This window comes from Pygocentrus nattereri, chromosome 12 (assembly GCF_015220715.1).
Source record: "Pygocentrus nattereri isolate fPygNat1 chromosome 12, fPygNat1.pri, whole genome shotgun sequence".
Taxonomy (NCBI): domain Eukaryota; kingdom Metazoa; phylum Chordata; class Actinopteri; order Characiformes; family Serrasalmidae; genus Pygocentrus; species Pygocentrus nattereri.
Window position 1 is genome coordinate 40,671,434 of NC_051222.1, and position 18,771 is coordinate 40,690,204.

The window sequence follows — 18,771 nt, forward strand, 5'->3', positions numbered from 1 at the left end:
TAAAACACAGTAAGGACAGAATTTATTGTTCTTTTTGTTATTAAAATGTGTGTTTGTGTAGAATTTACCTTTCTAAACAGCAGAACGAGGGCATTATCCAGAACACTGGAGACTTTAGAGAAGAAGAGCTTCCAGACGTTTTTAGAATAAACCTTATTGCTGGCGAGTTGGCACTGCAGCAGAATGGAGAGCTGGAGCGCAGATATTCTGGCCAGCTGCAGGAGAGACGGACAGTCAGACTGGAGCATTAACTTCACAACACTGGACACAGCTCTCAAAAAAACTCACACACTCATAAACACACTCTGAAACACACTCTAAAATACTCTCATACACACACTCTGAAACACACTCTAAAATACTCTCATATACACACTCTGAAACACACTCTAAAATACTCATACACACACTCTGAAACACGCTGTAAAATACTCTCATACACACACTCTGAAACACACTCTAAAATACTCTCACATACACACTCTGAAACACACTCTAAAATACTCTCATATACACACTCTAAAATACTCTCATACACACACTCTGAAACACACTCTAAAATACTCTCATATACACACTCTGAAACACACTCTAAAATAGTCTCATATACACACTCTGAAACACACTCTAAAATACTCATACACACACTCTGAAACACGCTGTAAAATACTCTCATACACACACTCTGAAACACACTCTAAAATACTCTCACATACACACTCTGAAACACACTCTAAAATACTCTCATATACACACTCTAAAATACTCTCATACACACACTCTGAAACACACTCTAAAATACTCTCATATACACACTCTGAAACACACTCTAAAATACTCTCATATACACACTCTAAAATACTCTCATACACACACTCTGTAACACACTCTAAAATACTCTCATATACACACTCTAAAATACTCTCATACACACACTCTGAAACACACTCTAAAATACTCTCATATACACACTCTGAAACACACTCTAAAATACTCATACACACACTCTGAAACACGCTGTAAAATACTCTCATACACACACTCTGAAACACACTCTAAAATACTCTCACATACACACTCTGAAACACACTCTAAAATACTCTCATATACACACTCTAAAATACTCTCATACACACACTCTGAAACACACTCTAAAATACTCTCATATACACACTCTGAAACACACTCTAAAATACTCTCATATACACACTCTAAAATACTCTCATACACACACTCTGTAACACACTCTAAAATACTCTCATATACACACTCTGAAACACCCTCTAAAATACTCTCATATACACACTCTGTAACACACTCTAAAATACTCTCATATACACACTCTGAAACACGCTCTAAAATACTCATACACACACTCTGAAACACGCTCTAAAATACTCTCATACACACACTCTGAAACACACTCTAAAATACTCTCATATACACACACTCTGAAACACGCTCTAAAATACTCTCATACACACACTCTGAAACACGCTCTAAAATACTCTCATACACACACTCTGAAACACACTCTAAAATACTCTCATACACACTCTAAAATACTCTCATATACACACTCTGAAACACACTAAATACTCTCATATACACACTCTGAAACACGCTCTAAAATACTCTCATACACACACTCTGAAACACACTCTAAAATACTCTCACATACACACTCTGAAACACACTCTAAAATACTGTCATATACACACTCTAATATACTCTCATATACACACTCTGAAACACACTCTAAAACACTCTCATATACACACTCTAAAATACTCTCATATACACACTCTGAAACACACTCTAAAATAGTCTCATACACACACTCTGAAACACCCTCTAAAAGACTCTCATATACACACTCTGAAACACACTCTAAAATACACTCATATACACACTCTGTAACACACTCTAAAATACTCTCATATACACACTCTGAAACACACTCTAAAATACTCTCACATACACACTCTGAAACACACTCTAAAATACTCTCATATACACACTCTAAAATACTCTCATACACACACTCTGAAACACACTCTAAAATACTCTCATATACACACTCTGAAACACACTCTAAAATACTCTCATATACACACTCTAAAATACTCTCATACACACACTCTGTAACACACTCTAAAATACTCTCATATACACACTCTGAAACACCCTCTAAAATACTCTCATATACACACTCTGTAACACACTCTAAAATACTCTCATATACACACTCTGAAACACGCTCTAAAATACTCATACACACACTCTGAAACACGCTCTAAAATACTCTCATACACACACTCTGAAACACACTCTAAAATACTCTCATATACACACACTCTGAAACACGCTCTAAAATACTCTCATACACACACTCTGAAACACGCTCTAAAATACTCTCATACACACACTCTGAAACACACTCTAAAATACTCTCATATACACACTCTAAAATACTCTCATATACACACTCTGAAACACACTAAATACTCTCATATACACACTCTGAAACACGCTCTAAAATACTCTCATACACACACTCTGAAACACACTCTAAAATACTCTCACATACACACTCTGAAACACACTCTAAAATACTGTCATATACACACTCTAATATACTCTCATATACACACTCTGAAACACACTCTAAAACACTCTCATATACACACTCTAAAATACTCTCATATACACACTCTGAAACACACTCTAAAATAGTCTCATACACACACTCTGAAACACCCTCTAAAAGACTCTCATATACACACTCTGAAACACACTCTAAAATACACTCATATACACACTCTGTAACACACTCTAAAATACTCTCATATACACACTCTGAAACACCCTCTAAAATACTCATAGACACACTCTGAAACACGCTCTAAAATACTCTCACATACACACTCTGAAACACCCTCTAAAAGACTCTCATATACACACTCTGAAACACACTCTAAAATAGTCTCATATACACACTCTGTAACACCCTCTAAAAGACTCTCATATACACACTCTGAAACACACTCTAAAATACTCTCATATACACACTCTGAAACACCCTCTAAAATACTCATAGACACACTCTGAAACACGCTCTAAAATACTCTCACATACACACTCTGAAACACACTCTAAAATACTCTCATATACACACTCTAAAATACTCTCGTACACACACTCTGAAACACACTCTAAAATACTCTCATATACACACTCTGAAATACGCTCTAAAATACTCTCATATACACACTCTGAAACACACTCTAAAATACTCTTATACACACTCTGAAACACACTCTAAAATACTCTCATATACACACTCTGAAACACACTCTAAAATACTCTCATATCACACTCTGAAACACACTCTAAAATACTCTCATATACACACTCTGAAACACACTCTAAAATACTCTCATATACACACTCTGAAACACATGCTAAAATACTCTCATAAACACACTGAAACACACTCTAAAAACCCTCTCATATACACACTCTGAAACACACTCTAAAATACTATCATAAACACACTCTGAAACACACTCTAAAATACTTTCCAAAACACACTCTTAAATACTCTCATAAGCACTCTCATAAACACACTCAAATACATTCACTCTCATAAACACACTCTTAAATACTCTCAAACACACTCTTAAATACTCTCAAACACACCCTTAAATACTCTCATAAACACACTCTCAAACACTCTCAAATACTCTCATAAACACTCTTAAATACTCTTATAAGAACACTCTCAAACACACTCCTAAATACTCTCATTAACACACTCCTAAACACATGCATAAATACTCTTATAAACACACTCCTAAATAATCTCATAAACACACTCCTAAATAATCTCATAAACACTCTCATAAGCACATTTTGAAACATACTCTAAAATACTTTCATAAACACACCCATAAACACTTGCATAAACACTCTCATAAACACACTTCTAAATACTCTTATAAACACACTCTTAAATACTCTCACAAACACACTCTTAAATACTCTCACAAACATACTCAAGCACACACCTAAGCACACTCCTAAGCACTCTCATAAACACACTGAAACACTCATAAACACACAAACACACTCTCATAAACACACATAAACAATAATAAAAACTCTCATAAACAAAACCAAACACCCAAACACTCAAACACCCGTAAACACTCATAAATCACAGCCAAAATAATCTGTTTTCATTTCTGAAAATTCTACACAGCAAAGAATGCCTGTTTTTCAGAAGGTCTTATGAGGTGAAGCTATTAGCCAACTGGCTAAACCATTTAGCTAAATGTTCTTTTACTACTCTATTTCTGTCATTTTATAATAACAACGGAAGAGCTTGTTAGCTGGCTAATTTAAGCTAATGTTTAAACCAATTGGTTATAGCTAAAACAACACCATGTTAGCACTGGGACGTCTATCAGTAAAAAGTGGCGAGTACTTTCTGAATAAACTAACTTCTTTACTCCTCCTGGAGCAAATTTCTTTATGGGTGTGTTTTATGTGTGTTTGTTAGCACTACATTAGCTGCATTTTTACTAAGGAACGAACATTCAGCACTTATTCCACCTCTGGATTTCATCTTTCATCATTCACAGAATTCAAGATCATTTTCCGATGCGTTTTCATATGTCCAGCAAACTCACATTAGCACATGAGTAGTTTTGAAGGCTAATTCTGCACCACGACTCAGCAGAGCCCCCAATGGCGATGAGAGTCTGCACCTCGGAGCTGAGGAACAAACACAGATACACAACGCAAACGATTAATTTCACACAATATACATGCTGGTGGAACAAGTGAGAGTTTGGTTGGGCAATTTTAATTTTTAATAAGCAAACAAATCCCAGTTTATAGTACAAAAAAACCCTCAACCTGAGAAAGTGAGCTGAGCTGAGCTGGTTGGCTAATTAATCTTAACTAAATAGCCAGTTTGTTGTCTTTATACTGGACGTCACTTAACAATAAGTACGACAGCGCTTTATTAGTCCTGGGCACACCTACAAAGAACATCTGCTTACACGTGCAATCTAATTTTTATGATATAGCAATGAAAGTCAACGGAATCAAAACTATTCATGAAATATATATATAAATAATGTAATTCAGAGCGACTGTTTTGTAAAATGTTTCCTGTGTTGCTTTGAAAGTTGCTGCAAACACATGCATTTGTGAGCTCCTGCTGGTGTGTGTTCATGGGGACTTCCATGCTAATGCCATTTCCTACTGGAGAAAGTCAATGAAGACCTGAGCACTGGAAGCCTGACGGATGTTTAAACTCACTCACCTGTCAACGCCTTGGCACATTTGAGTTTCTGTGAAAAGTCAGATACGAAAGTAAACAATTCATATAAATAAGAGAGAAAAACGTAATAAAGCATTAATAGCCGACGCTTCATTTTCACTCACCATTATACGCTGTGACTGGACACTGAGAAGAGAAGAGTGATACTTTTTTAATCCCACAAACGGGGAAATTCCACCTCCACATTTAACCCATCCATGAAGTGAAACACCACATACACACTAGTGAATACACACACACACTAGGGGGCAGTGAGCACACCTGCCCAGAGCGCTGGGCAGGTGTGCAATTGGGGGTTAGGTGTCTTGCTCAAGGACACCTCAGTCATGGACTGTCGGCACTGGGGATCGAACCGGCAACCTTCCGGTCACAGGGCCAGATCCCTAACCTCCAGCCCACGACTGCCCCATTTAAGAGACAGATGTACTGTTGGGGTCACAGTGTATCATATATTACACAAACATTTGATTTTCTACACATCCTCTACACATTTTTTGCACTTTAATACACAATAACTGTTCATTTACTTTGAAATGTTTCATTTTTGTCCAATATGCTAAACTCATAAACAGAAACATTTGCACAAAACTGTTAAAATGTAAGCAAATGAAAAACATTATTGCTGCCAGTATCAGCAACAACAGGGTTTTAAGTATAGGTTAATGTGTTGGCCCAGAAACCCCACAATAAACTGACCATAATACACTGACCATAATACACTGTACCAAATAAAAACAGTGCTCGAAATATGTATAAGAATACGCAACACTATAGACACAAGCACACTAATCCAGATCACAATACCTTCAGATCAGGTGGCAAACACTCTGTCGAAGTAAACAGACACACAACACAGTCATCAGAAACAGAGATCATTACTTAAAGCTAGTCATAAAAACACCAATATTATGGCAGATAAACCTCTTTACAGACCTTTTGGGGACGTCTGCATCAGATCATTGATGCTGCCCCAGATCACTGGACGTACATCTGAAGGTATAGACTGCAGGGCCTTGAGCAGCCGAATGAAGCTGAGAGAAAACAGTACAGTAACGTTAATAAAGCACTTTATATTGTTTACAGCCTCACAGGTCTTATTACAAAAAGGTACATGTGCAAACATGAGGGCATATTCTGCAACAGTGGAAATATTACTTTTACTAGAATTATTACAGTTTAAAGCAGTATTAAAGACACTTTTTGGGGTTTATCCTATCATCTAACGATTGAACATCACAAACCTGGTTCAGTAATTTACAAACATTTTATTAAAATCATAACATATCTTATACTTACATAAGTGTATAGGAGGTGCATGGTATGGTGACCTGAGGGGTACAGAGGGATTTCAAATCAGTTAAAATGTGACATTAGAAAAAAGACAATAAACAAACCAACATTACAAAAATGTACTTCTTCAAGATGTTTGCAGTTACATATTTCCACCACAGGGGTCTCCAAATCCCCAAACATACACAGTGCTGCTTTCAGACCTGACTGTGCGAGTAAGAGCTGAAACAGAATGTGACCAGGTGTGTGGACATTACCTTGTGAGAGAGGTAAGAGAGAGAACTCAGAACATCAGACAGTCTGTGGGCTCCTGGAGACTCGACCAGGAAATTAAACACTGAGTTTATGGCATATTCATTCGGAATTCCAGGAACGTCCAGCACGATCAGCTCTGCAGTCTGTAGTGGTGTGAGATAGGTCAATGCCAGAACCTAGAGAGAAAGAGAGAGAGAGGGATACTGTGTAAGGGTTAAAACAACACAGCATAGGTCCTCAGTTCAATGTGTATCAAACAATAATCCCGAAAATAAGGCCTAAATAAACTTCAACACTCCTAAATCTCCCAACACTCCTACTTGTCCCAACACTCCTACATGTCCCAACACTCCTACATCTCGCAGTGAATTTACATCAATTTACATGTTTCAAGACCTCCTGACACTTCTGCACTCTCCCAGTACCTCCTGACACTTCTGTGGTCTCCCAATGCTTCAACGTCTCCCAATGCTTCAGTTTCTCACAATGCTTCAACACCTTCCAATGCTTCAGCTTCTCTCAATGCTTCAACACCTCCCAATGCTTCAGCTTCTCCCAATGCTTCAACACCTTCCAATGCTTCGGCTTCTCCCAGTGCCTCAACACCTCCCAATGCTTCAGCTTCTCCCAATGCTTCAACACCTTCCAATGCTTCGGCTTCTCCCAATGATTCAATATCACCCAGAGCTCCAAGATCTCTAGGAGAACGCTTATCAACACTTTTACATTATCTCGTCCGCTTTATTATCTCCCATGCTAGGAATTTTACACAAAATAACCCTTGCAAAATGTGATATGTTCAACTTTACGTCAAACAACTTCAAATATTTTCTGTGTTATACATTAGTCTTCTGAAACTCACTGGATTAAAGTGGGGGTTGAGTGAGATCAGATCTCTGAGGGACAGGAACTCAGCAAATGGCCCAAAGTTCTGTAGCAGCCACTCAACACTGTCGTTAGTGCTGGAAACACAGCCTGGATCTGGAACACATTTATATTGAGACAGCTAAATACAGTGACTGTAGAGGAAACATTTGCATGGACACTGAAGATAAGAAGAAAAAAAGACTAATTTACACAGTTTCCACATATCACAAATGTAGTTGCTAATGTAGCATAGCACTGGAGCTATGAGGCTAATATAGCTACCACATAATGGAAGGCTATAACCCAATCAGCATGGTGCTAACTGCACGCCCAAACCATTACTCACTTGTCTCAAACTGCATCATATGTCAGCTTTTGAGGGGGTTGCAACTATTTTTAGCTATGCTAATGTACTTTAACTCATGTTTCTAGAGAACAGTGAGTCATACAGTGTCAGAAATAACTAAATCAAGTCTATTAGAGACACTGAACACCTCCACCCTCCTTGAGGAGAGTGTGATGATTTATACATTTTAATAGCCATGTTAATTGGTGAGCATAAGCTTCAATAAGCATCATTTTAAGAATCACAGCATATGCATGAACCTTGAATGTAAACATGTGTAAGTATAGAAATAAGAAGCTTTTATGAAATACCTGTAGTATTCCTATGCAGGAAAGGCAGGATGAAGAAGTTGAGGACGTTCTCTCTCTCATGATTGACAGGATCCATGTAGGTGAACTCAGAACTGAACTCCTGCAGACTGAGAAGACAAACATCACAGTTAATGAAGCGACACAGCAAAAATTACAAAACAAGGGGATTGTTGTGGTGCTTAAAAGCTCATATTCCACATTTTCTTATTTTATCATTCTTATTTTCCTTTTTCTTATTTTTTTTACTATCAGGTACATTTATCATGTTTTTGAATGGTGGGGCTAAACCGCTGTAGCTGAATGGGTGGAGCTAAACTGCTGTAGCTGAATGGTGGGGCTAAACCTCTGTAGCTGAATGGGTGGGGCTAAACCTCTGTAGCTGAATGGGTGGGGCTAAACCGATGTAGCTGAACGGTGGAGCTAAACCGCTGTAGCTGAACGTTGGGGCTAAACCGCTGTAGCTGAGTGGTGGGGCTAAACCGCTGTAGCTGAACGGTGGGGCTAAACCGCTGTAGCTGAGTGGTGGGGCTAAACCGCTGTAGCTGAACGGTGGAGCTAAACCGCTGTAGCTGAACGGTGGGGCTAAACCGCTGTAGCTGAACGGTGGGGCTAAACCGCTGTAGCCGAACGGTGGAGCTAAACCGCTGTAGCTGAATGGGTGGAGCTAAACCGCTGTAGCTGAATGGGCGGGGCTAAGCTAAAGTAGGCTGAATAGGTGGGAACTCTTACATGTCCTGGAAGGTTTGGCAGCTGAGGTCTTTGGAAGCTAGACAGGAGAGAAAGTTTCTGGAGACAGACGACAGATACGGTCTCAGGTTCTCCTTGAAGAACTTGCTGATGAAGTTTGCCTTATTCCACTGGTCAGGAGTGAACTGCTCCAGCCGAACTTCACCAATCTCGTCCAGAACGTTAGATACAGCAGCACCTCTGATGGGCAGAGACTGAGGAGACAACAAAACAGACATGGTTTTACAGATTTAAGGTAATTCTGCAACTCTTTTCTACTGACTACTGGCTTAACCGATTGTACTGACAGGATGTTTAAGGTCTTTGTTTGGGCTCTCCAGCTTTCCATGACAGTGTTGTTTAATGAAGTTCTCATTGAGAACCTTAGGAAGCTTCTTCACCGTCACCATGACTGCTACTTGTTTCATGAAACCATCTCGACCAATGGCAGTGTGTTTTGTCATGTCACCAGGTTCAATTTGCAGAAGAATGTTTAATTTAATAAAAGCATTAATACGTGAAACTGTTGTTTTTAACGTTTACATATGTCACGGTTGGCCCCGCCCAGTCCTGTCCATGTGCTCCTTTGTTTTGGTTTTAGTCCTTCCCCCTGTTTGGTTACTCCGCCCCTGATTGTATTCACCTGTCCCTCATTGTTGCGTGTATTTAAGCCCTGTGTTTGCCCCTTGCGTTTGCCAGTCTTTGTATCATTGTATTCGTCTTTGTTTGATGTCTGTTTACTGGTTGCTCTGGTTTTTGTCATGTCTGTTCCCCGTTCTGTACGTATCGGCTCATTGACCCTGGATGGATTTGACCACGACCCTGGATTTGCCCATAATAAATCTCGCTTATCTCAGCATGTGCGTCCGCCTCCTCGCTCCCCCTTACAACATACAGTATGTGTATATTTTAGTGTCAATTTTCGCACAAATGTTATTTCTGAAAAATAATCACAATCACTTCATTATACCATCTTCAAAATAATGAAGTGTTTGGTTTATTTCACCTTTTATTCTTTTCAGTGGTCGCAATTTTAATGCTGTAAAGTTTGGTCAGTAGGGGGAGCTGTGCGTATAGTCATGTAAACATGAATGTATGATACATGACTATAATCATAAGTGAAACATTCAGCTAACTTTAGATTTATTATGCTTGTACATGACTATAATACAACAACATAACAAATATATAATAATAATTAATAATAAAATAAATAATTGATAATAAAATAAAACAATTAATTTAATATATTTCTAATAAAATTTGCAATGAAAACTTCTTACACTAAGAAGTGCAGTTCCTAAACAGGTTGCCAAGCTTCGAAATACAAACAGGGAATTTCTTAAACAACACTCTAAAAAACTTAAACTTTAAACTTCATGTATTTAATAACAAATTTTATAAAATGTGGCTCAACCAGATTTAAGAACCTGAATTATCTGGTTCATAGGAAATTTTGTTTACCTGGTTCCCCACCATGTTGGAGAAGATGAGCAGAGCCTGGTCCAGGATATTGTTTTCTTTCATAAACAGCAGCTTCCACACGGCGTTTGGATAAATAACGTTGTTATACAGACTGCAGTGCAAAAGGGAAGCCAGGTCTTCACTGGTGAATCCATCCAGCTGAAAACAGAGTTCTCAATAAGACTCGGTTTATATCACAATACCTACATTTAGAGTCGGTTATTCGTTCAGCCTAACGAGAAACTGTAGAACAGACTCGGTTTATATCACAATACCTACATTTAGAGTCGGTTATTCATTCAGCCTAATGAGAAACTGTAGAACGGACTCGGTTTATATCACAATACCTACATTTAGAGTCGGTTATTCATTCAGCCTAATGAGAAACTGTAGAACGGACTCGGTTTATATCACAATACCTACATTTAGAGTCGGTTATTCATTCAGTCTAATGAGAAACTGTAGAACAGACTCGGTTTATATCACAATACCTACATTTAGAGTCGGTTATTCATTCAGTCTAATGAGAAACTGTAGAACAGACTCGGTTTATATCACAATACCTACATTTAGAGCCGGTTATTCATTCAGCCTAATGAGAAACTGTAGAACAGACTCGGTTTATATCACAATACCTACATTTAGAGTCGGTTATTCATTCAGCCTAATGAGAAACTGTAGAACGGACTCGGTTTATATCACAATACCTACATTTAGAGTCGGTTATTCTGCACTGACTCTATTTGAGGCTTACCTGTACTGATTTGAGACTTTAGATTTGCCTATACTGACTCGGGAGTGTCAAGACCTGAGATTTACTTGTTATTTGCTACTTATTGACTTGTTCCCAGCTCTGTTATAACAACACAAATGATCATGACTGAAGACGAACTCTCCTGAAGGTAAGTGCCGGGTACGAGTGGTTTAAAGAGCTCAGGACTGACCTGAGAGCAGGCGTACTGCTCTAAACTGAAAGCACAGGAGCCGTTGCGCAGTTCCTTCAGGAGCTCCTCACTAGAAGGTCTTAAAGAAGAACAGATTGTTATACATTTCACTAATTTATAGAATTTTACATTATCTTTAATCGTTCTATTGTCATTGAGTTTTTCCTCTTACCTGCTGACGCCCTTGCAGATCTGAGTCTCTGTTCAGTCAATCAGAGAAAAATGTTATACTGCGATGACTTTGAACATTTTTCAAAAATTTTAGATGGTAGATAGAAAGACAAACAACGGCAGCGTTTTACTCATTTATTTTTACAAAATCTCCTACAATAAGTCTTACAGTCAGTTCTGACAGTTTAACAGTGCTGAGTGGTTTTAATGTGGACTCACCGTTAACGGTTGTGACGAAGCACTAAAACAGTTCAACAAAAACAGAGTTAGAGTCTGTTTCATCAACAACGGTCAACAGCACATACTTCACAATATGGAGCTCCAAGGGTTCTTTACTAAAGACAATGGTTCTATTTGAAACCATGACTTCTACACATCTAAAAAGGACAGTTCTTCTAGGGTTCCTTAGTAAAGGCAATGGTTCTATGTGAAACCATGAATTCTACACATCTAAAAAGGACAATTCTTCTAGGGTTCTTTAGTAAAGACAATGGTTCTCTCTGAAGCCATGACTTTTACATGTCTAAAAAGGACAGTTCTTCTAGGGTTCCTTAGTAAAGGCAATGGTTCTATCTGAAACCATGAGTTCTACACATCTAAAAAGGACAATTCTTCTAGGGTTCCTTCGTAAAGACAATGGTTCTTTCTGAAGCCATGACTTCTACACGTCTAAAAAGGACAGTTCTTCTAGGGTTCCTTAGTAAAGGCAATGGTTCTGTCTGAAGCCATGACTTCTACATGACTAAAAAGGACAATTCTTCTAGGGTTTCTTAGTAAAGGCAATGGTTCTATCTGAAATCATGACTTCTACACGTCTAAAAGACAGTTCTTCTAGGGTTCCTTAGTAAAGGCAATTGTTTAAATTAGAACCAAGAGTTCTACGTTCCTAAAAAACTGTGCTTCTAGCTTCTTTAGTAAAGGCAATGGTTCTAATCTGAAACCATGACTTCTACATGCCTATAAAGACAGTTCCTTAAACGTTCTTTAGCAAAAACATTTAAAAATGGTTCTAAATATGATCAAGAGTTCTAGTAACAATAGCAGAACACTTTTTGGTGCTATAGAACCATATACAGCACATTCTCCATCAATCTGAAGAACGGTTTCACAATGCAAAGAAGCATTTAGGCATGCAAATAGTTCTGGATAGAACCACTGCCTTTACTAAAAAACCATTGAGGAACCATCTGTTGTAAGTGTGTACAGAACAGTAAACAGAAACAATCAGAACTGATGAAATGTGGAATCTTACAGTAGGAAGTGGAGTCATCGGACAATCTGTGAAGGGAAAAACATGTTTCATATATACAATTATAATAAACAATATCTACCATGCTCTACACCACCTGCTGGGGCATCTGGATGCTATTTATTTTAAAGATATGAACATTTAAGCAGCTCAAAAGGCTAAACTGGTGGTATCTAGACGTACTTAGAGGGGCGAATTGCTCCAGCTGCATCGCTAAATGGAAAATCTCGGGCTTTGAATCCTGAGAAACGAGCGCTAAAGCCCAGAACAGCCTCCTGGAGCTGAAACCAAAAAACACAGAGATGAAAACAGAGACTCTGCTGAAAGACGAGACCAAGAAAGAACAGAAAGTGAGAGAAAAGCCAAACGGCTTCACAGATTAACTTACATCACAGTGTAGGAACTGCAGGGCATCGTGTTCTGGACAAATGAAGCATCAAACACATCGGCTTGTTAATAACTAATAATTAAGTCTTTCAAACCCTGACAAACTGATACAGCAGCCGGCTTCATCAATGAAAAGGTCTCTGAAAGATCACATTCATCTTCTACATTTGACTTTAGGTTCACTTATAATGGTTCTGTGGGTTTATGTACCAAAAACAGTCAGAATTCATTCCTTCGTGATGATTTTCTAAAAATTACAGTACAATTTAATTTCAACAGGCTGCGCTTGCAACTATGCTTTTAAGACTGATATATGTAAGTGAGATCTGTGCTGATTGGCTGCCTCATTCAAAAAGCAGAGCAGGCTGAAACACTTAATAAATTGACCATGAATGTGTGGAACTGCTATAGGCTGAATGTGTGGGCCTAAACTGCTGTAGGACGAATGGGTAGGGCTAAACTGCTGAAGCTGAATGGGTGGAGCTAAACTGCTGTAGCTGAATTGGTGGGACTACCTGCTGTAGACTGAATGGGTGGGGCTAAACAGCTGTAGACTGAATGGGTGGGGCTAAACAGCTGTAGCCGAATGGGTGGGGCTAAACTGCTGTAGACTGAATGGGTGGGGCTAAACAGCTGTAGCCGAATGGGTGGGGCTAAACTGCTGTAGACTGAACGGGCGGGGCTAAACTTCTGTAGGCTGAATGGGCGGGGCTAAACTGATGTAGCTGAATGGGTGGGAATAAACCGCTGAAGCTGAAAGGGTGGCGCTAAACCGCTGAAGCTGAAAGGGTGGGGCTAAACCGCTGTAGCTGAATGGGTGGGGCTAAACTGCTGTAGCTGAATGGGTGGGGCTAAACTGCTGTAGCTGAATGGGTGGGGCTAAACTGCTGTAGCTGAATGGGTGGGGCTAAACTGCTGTAGCTGAATGGTGGGGCTAAACTGCTGTAGCTGAATGGATGGAACTAAACTGCTGTAGCTGAATGGTGGAGCTAAACTGCTGTAGATTGAATGGGTGGTGCTAAACTGTCATTTAAAGTCACCAGTAGTGCGAAAAGCCTGAAGAGCTCTACCTCCTTTAACCATATGAGGATGTTCTGTAGAACGTCAGGAAGTCTGTGTTGCCATGGTGGCTGAAGCAGGAAATCAAAGACGCTGTTGATGGTGGACTCCTTATCTGGAACAGTAAGAAGATCCTCCACTATCAGCTCTGCTGTTTGAAGTGGAGTCAGATACTGCAAAGCCAGCAGCTACAGAGAGAGAGAGAGAGAGAGACTTAAGATCACTCACTTCACAGGTACTAGATCATCTCAACCTTCTGCACTAATTCATACCGGATCAAAGTGGGGGTTGAGTGAGATCAGCTGTCTGATGTTCAGAAACTCAGCAAATGGCCCAAAGTTCCTCAGCAGCCACTCAGCACTGCCGTTAGTGCTGGACACACAGGCTGGATCTGGAACACAAAGACAGAGTCTGAACGAGATCAAGGTCCTGGTGACGGTTAGCTGAGTCACCACGGTAACATGTTGATGTGATCTCCTAAATTAAAATCACATTTACTTTACCAATGTAGACTAGATTGGTCTGTAAATGTTGAGCAGAGGTGGTTGAATCGGAGTTGTATCAGCTGATACTCAGAGTTTCTCAGATTGGGCTGGTACTGGCCGATACTCAACAATAAAGTACTCAGATTGAACTGGTATCGGTGGATACTCAACATCAAAGTACTTGGATAAGATCAGTATCAGCCAATAATCAATGTTAAGGTACTCAGATCAGATCAGTATCGGCCAATACTCTAAATCAACGTACTCTGATCAGATCGGCATCAGCCAATACTCAACATTACAGTAATCAGATTGAATTGGCATTGGCCGCTACTCAACATCAAAGTACTCGGATCAGATCAGAATCGACCGATACTCCATATTAAAGTACTCAGATCAGATCACCCTTGGACTGGCAGACCGGGGTGGTGGTCCCTATTTTTAAAAAGGGGGACCGGAGGGTGTGTGCCAACTATTGGGGTATGGAAAGGAGACTCCGACCGATAGTTGAACCTCAGATTGATGAGGAACACTGCGGATTCCGTCCCGGTCATGGAACAATGGACCAGCTTTTCACCCTCTCATAGATTGTTGAGGGGGCATGGGAGTTTGCCAACCCAGTCTACATGTGTTCTGTGGACTTGGAGAAGGCTTATAATGGGTGTCCCTTGAGATGTATTGTGGGAGGTCCTCCAGGAGTATGGGGTGCCGGGGCTACTACTCTGGGCTATCCAATCTCTGTACTTCCAGAGTGAGAGCTGTGTCTGTATACTCAGCATTAAGTCAGACTCTTTCAGTGTTAGCGTTGGACTCCAGCAGGGTTGTGCCCTGTCTCCACTCCTGTTCGTGATATTCATGGACAGAGTGTGAGGGCATTGCCAGGGTCAGGAGGGCATTATGTGTGGAGGCCAGAGGGTGGCGTCTCTGCTATTTGCAGATGATGTTGATCTTTTGGCTGAATCACATGGATGCCTCCAGCGCTCACTGGAGCGGTTTTGAGTGTGAGTGTGAAGCGGTTGGTATGCGGATTGGGACCTCCAAGTCTGAGTCCATGATCTTAGCCTAGAAAAGGATGGCATGCCCACTCCACGCAAGGGGAAAGGACCTGCCCCAGGTGGAGGAGTTTAAGTATCTCGGGGTCTTGTTCACGAGTGATGGGAAGAGGGATGGTGAGATCGGCTACAGGCTGGGACCAGCGGCAGCAGTAATGAGGTCACTTTACTGGACTGTAGTGGTGAAGAGGGAGCGGAGCCATAAGGTGAAGCTCTCTGTATACCGGTCAGTCTACATCCTGAAACTCACCTATGGTCATGAGCTGTAGGTAATGACTGAAACTCATAGTAGACCCGCTACTCCTCCGCATTGAGAGGAGCCAGCTGAGGTGGTTCGGGCATCTGATACGGATGCCCCCTGGAAGCCTCCCGGTGGGCGTGTTCCAGGCACAGCCTACCGTGACAAGACCCCGGGGTCGTCCTAGGACCCGCTGGAGGGATTATATCTCCATATCTCTATATCTCCATTATATCTCTGGGAGTGGCTTGGGGTTCCCGGGAATGAGCTGGAGGAAGTTGCAGGGGACAGGGTCGTCTATGATTCTCTGTTCTCTCAACTGCTACTGCGACCCAATCTGGACTAGCAGTCAACAATGATGATGATGATCAGATCAGTATTGACCGATACTCCTTATTAAAGCACCCAGATCAGAGCAGTATTGGCCGTGTTACATCCAAAGACGTATTGTTTACATATTTTGTTTTTTTTTTCCTCTCTTGCACAAGCTTTCGCTCTCGTCAGCTTCCTGCTCTCCTGTCTATCATAGCCGTCAGGTGCTGCTGCTGAGGGCGGAGTAATCAGTAATTGGATCAGATCAGTATCGGCCGTTATTGAACATTAAAGTACTCTGATTGGATCGGATCGTGGAAAGGCTGTACCGGGATGTTCCTGATGAATACCTGTGCTGTTCTTGGTGAGGAAAGGCAGGATGAAATCTTTCAGCACTCTCTGCTTCTCTGCCTCGTCTAGGAAGAGTATTGGATCACTGAACTCCATCACACTGGAAAATAAAAAGGACTAAGTTATATTTGATCATTTTTCTATTGTGTTGGTTTATTTTAACCTGTGTTGGATGTTTATTATATCACTCAAACATGTCTTATACTTTATACTATATTCCCTGTGCCTTTAGACAACAGGGTCTGATCTCAATGATGATGAAGAGTCTTACATCAGCTGGTATGCCTGGCAGCTGAAGTTCTTGCTGCTGATGCAGAAGAACAGATCTCTGGAAGCAGAGGGCAGGAATGGCCTCAGTTCATGATCAAACAAGTATTTAATGAAATTAATACTGTAATAACCGTCAGGAGTCAACTGCCCCAGTTGAATATCCACAATCGCATCCAGAATGTTGGATGCAGACACACTTCTGATCGGTAGAACCTGAAAAGACAAAGATGCCAAAAAAAGGTTAAATGAAGGAAAACCATGGAAGACATCAACATATATCACCTGCACCTACATTTAGAGTCGTTTATTCATTCAGCCTAACGAGAAACTGTAGAACGGACTCAGTTTATATCACAATACCTACATTTAGAGCCGGTTATTCATTCAGTCTAATGAGAAACTGTAGAACGGACTCGGTTTATATCACAATACCTACATTTAGAGTCGGTTATTCATTCAGTCTAATGAGAAACTGTAGAACGGACTCGGTTTATATCACAATACCTACATTTAGAATCGGTTATTCATTCAGTCTAATGAGTAACTGTAGAACAGACTCGGTTTATATCACAATACCTACATTTAGAGCCGGTTATTCATTCAGCCTAACGAGAAACTGTAGAACAGTCTCGGTTTATATCACAATACCTACATTTAGAGCCGGTTATTCATTCAGTCTAATGAGAAACTGTAGAACAGACTCGGTTTATATCACAATACCTACATTTAGAGTCGGTTATTCATTCAGTCTAATGAGAAACTGTAGAACAGACTCGGTTTATATCACAATACCTACATTTAGAGTCGGTTATTCATTCAGCCTAATGAGAAACTGTAGAACGGACTCGGTTTATATCACAATACCTACATTTAGAGTCGGTTATTCATTCAGTCTAATGAGAAACTGTAGAACGGACTCGGTTTATATCACAATACCTACATTTAGAGTCGGTTATTCATTCAGCCTAACGAGAAACTGTAGAACGGACTCGGTTTATATCACAATACTTACATTTAGAGTCGGTTATTCATTCAGCCTAACGAGAAACTGTAGAACGGACTCGGTTTATATCACAATACTTACATTTAGAGTCGGTTATTCATTCAGCCTAACGAGAAACTGTAGAACGGACTCGGTTTATATCACAATACTTACATTTAGAGTCGGTTATTCATTCAGCCTAACGAGAAACTGTAGAACGGACTCGGTTTATATCACAATACCTACATTTAGAGTCGGTTATTCATTCAGTCTAACGAGAAACTGTAGAACGGACTCGGTTTATATCACAATACCTACATTTAGAGTCGGTTATTCATTCAGCCTAACGAGAAACTGTAGAACGGACTCGGTTTATATCACAATACCTACATTTAGAGTCGGTTATTCATTCAGCCTAACGAGAAACTGTAGAACGGACTCGGTTTATATCACAATACCTACATTTAGAGTCGGTTATTCATTCAGCCTAACGAGAAACTGTAGAACGGACTCGGTTTATATCACAATACCTACATTTAGAGTCGGTTATTCATTCAGCCTAATGAGAAACTGTAGAACGGACTCGGTTTATATCACAATACCTACATTTAGAGCCGGTTATTCATTCAGCCTAATGAGAAACTGTAGAACAGACTCGG

At 40.1% G+C, this 18,771-nt stretch overlaps 1 protein-coding gene across 1 annotated transcript in view; it reads right to left on the reverse strand.

The window, feature by feature from the left end:
• mslnb (mesothelin b) overlaps nucleotides 1–18,771 on the reverse strand; it is a 137,272-nt gene that overhangs the window by 80,468 nt on the left and 38,033 nt on the right. Inside the window, exons 25-46 of the mRNA XM_037543174.1 lie at nucleotides 17,132–17,343; nucleotides 16,860–16,960; nucleotides 14,695–14,813; nucleotides 14,434–14,610; nucleotides 13,365–13,396; nucleotides 13,160–13,257; nucleotides 12,980–13,005; nucleotides 11,947–11,968; nucleotides 11,729–11,756; nucleotides 11,557–11,635; nucleotides 10,613–10,771; nucleotides 9,152–9,363; nucleotides 8,423–8,529; nucleotides 7,761–7,879; nucleotides 6,901–7,074; nucleotides 6,650–6,681; nucleotides 6,287–6,384; nucleotides 6,158–6,180; nucleotides 5,458–5,479; nucleotides 5,336–5,363; nucleotides 4,695–4,779; nucleotides 69–215 (exon numbers count right to left, since the gene is read on the reverse strand). Of these exons, the coding sequence (XP_037399071.1) occupies nucleotides 69–215; nucleotides 4,695–4,779; nucleotides 5,336–5,363; nucleotides 5,458–5,479; nucleotides 6,158–6,180; nucleotides 6,287–6,384; nucleotides 6,650–6,681; nucleotides 6,901–7,074; nucleotides 7,761–7,879; nucleotides 8,423–8,529; nucleotides 9,152–9,363; nucleotides 10,613–10,771; nucleotides 11,557–11,635; nucleotides 11,729–11,756; nucleotides 11,947–11,968; nucleotides 12,980–13,005; nucleotides 13,160–13,257; nucleotides 13,365–13,396; nucleotides 14,434–14,610; nucleotides 14,695–14,813; nucleotides 16,860–16,960; nucleotides 17,132–17,343 (2,100 nt within the window). The remainder of the gene's footprint in view (nucleotides 1–68; nucleotides 216–4,694; nucleotides 4,780–5,335; nucleotides 5,364–5,457; nucleotides 5,480–6,157; nucleotides 6,181–6,286; nucleotides 6,385–6,649; nucleotides 6,682–6,900; nucleotides 7,075–7,760; nucleotides 7,880–8,422; nucleotides 8,530–9,151; nucleotides 9,364–10,612; nucleotides 10,772–11,556; nucleotides 11,636–11,728; nucleotides 11,757–11,946; nucleotides 11,969–12,979; nucleotides 13,006–13,159; nucleotides 13,258–13,364; nucleotides 13,397–14,433; nucleotides 14,611–14,694; nucleotides 14,814–16,859; nucleotides 16,961–17,131; nucleotides 17,344–18,771) is intronic.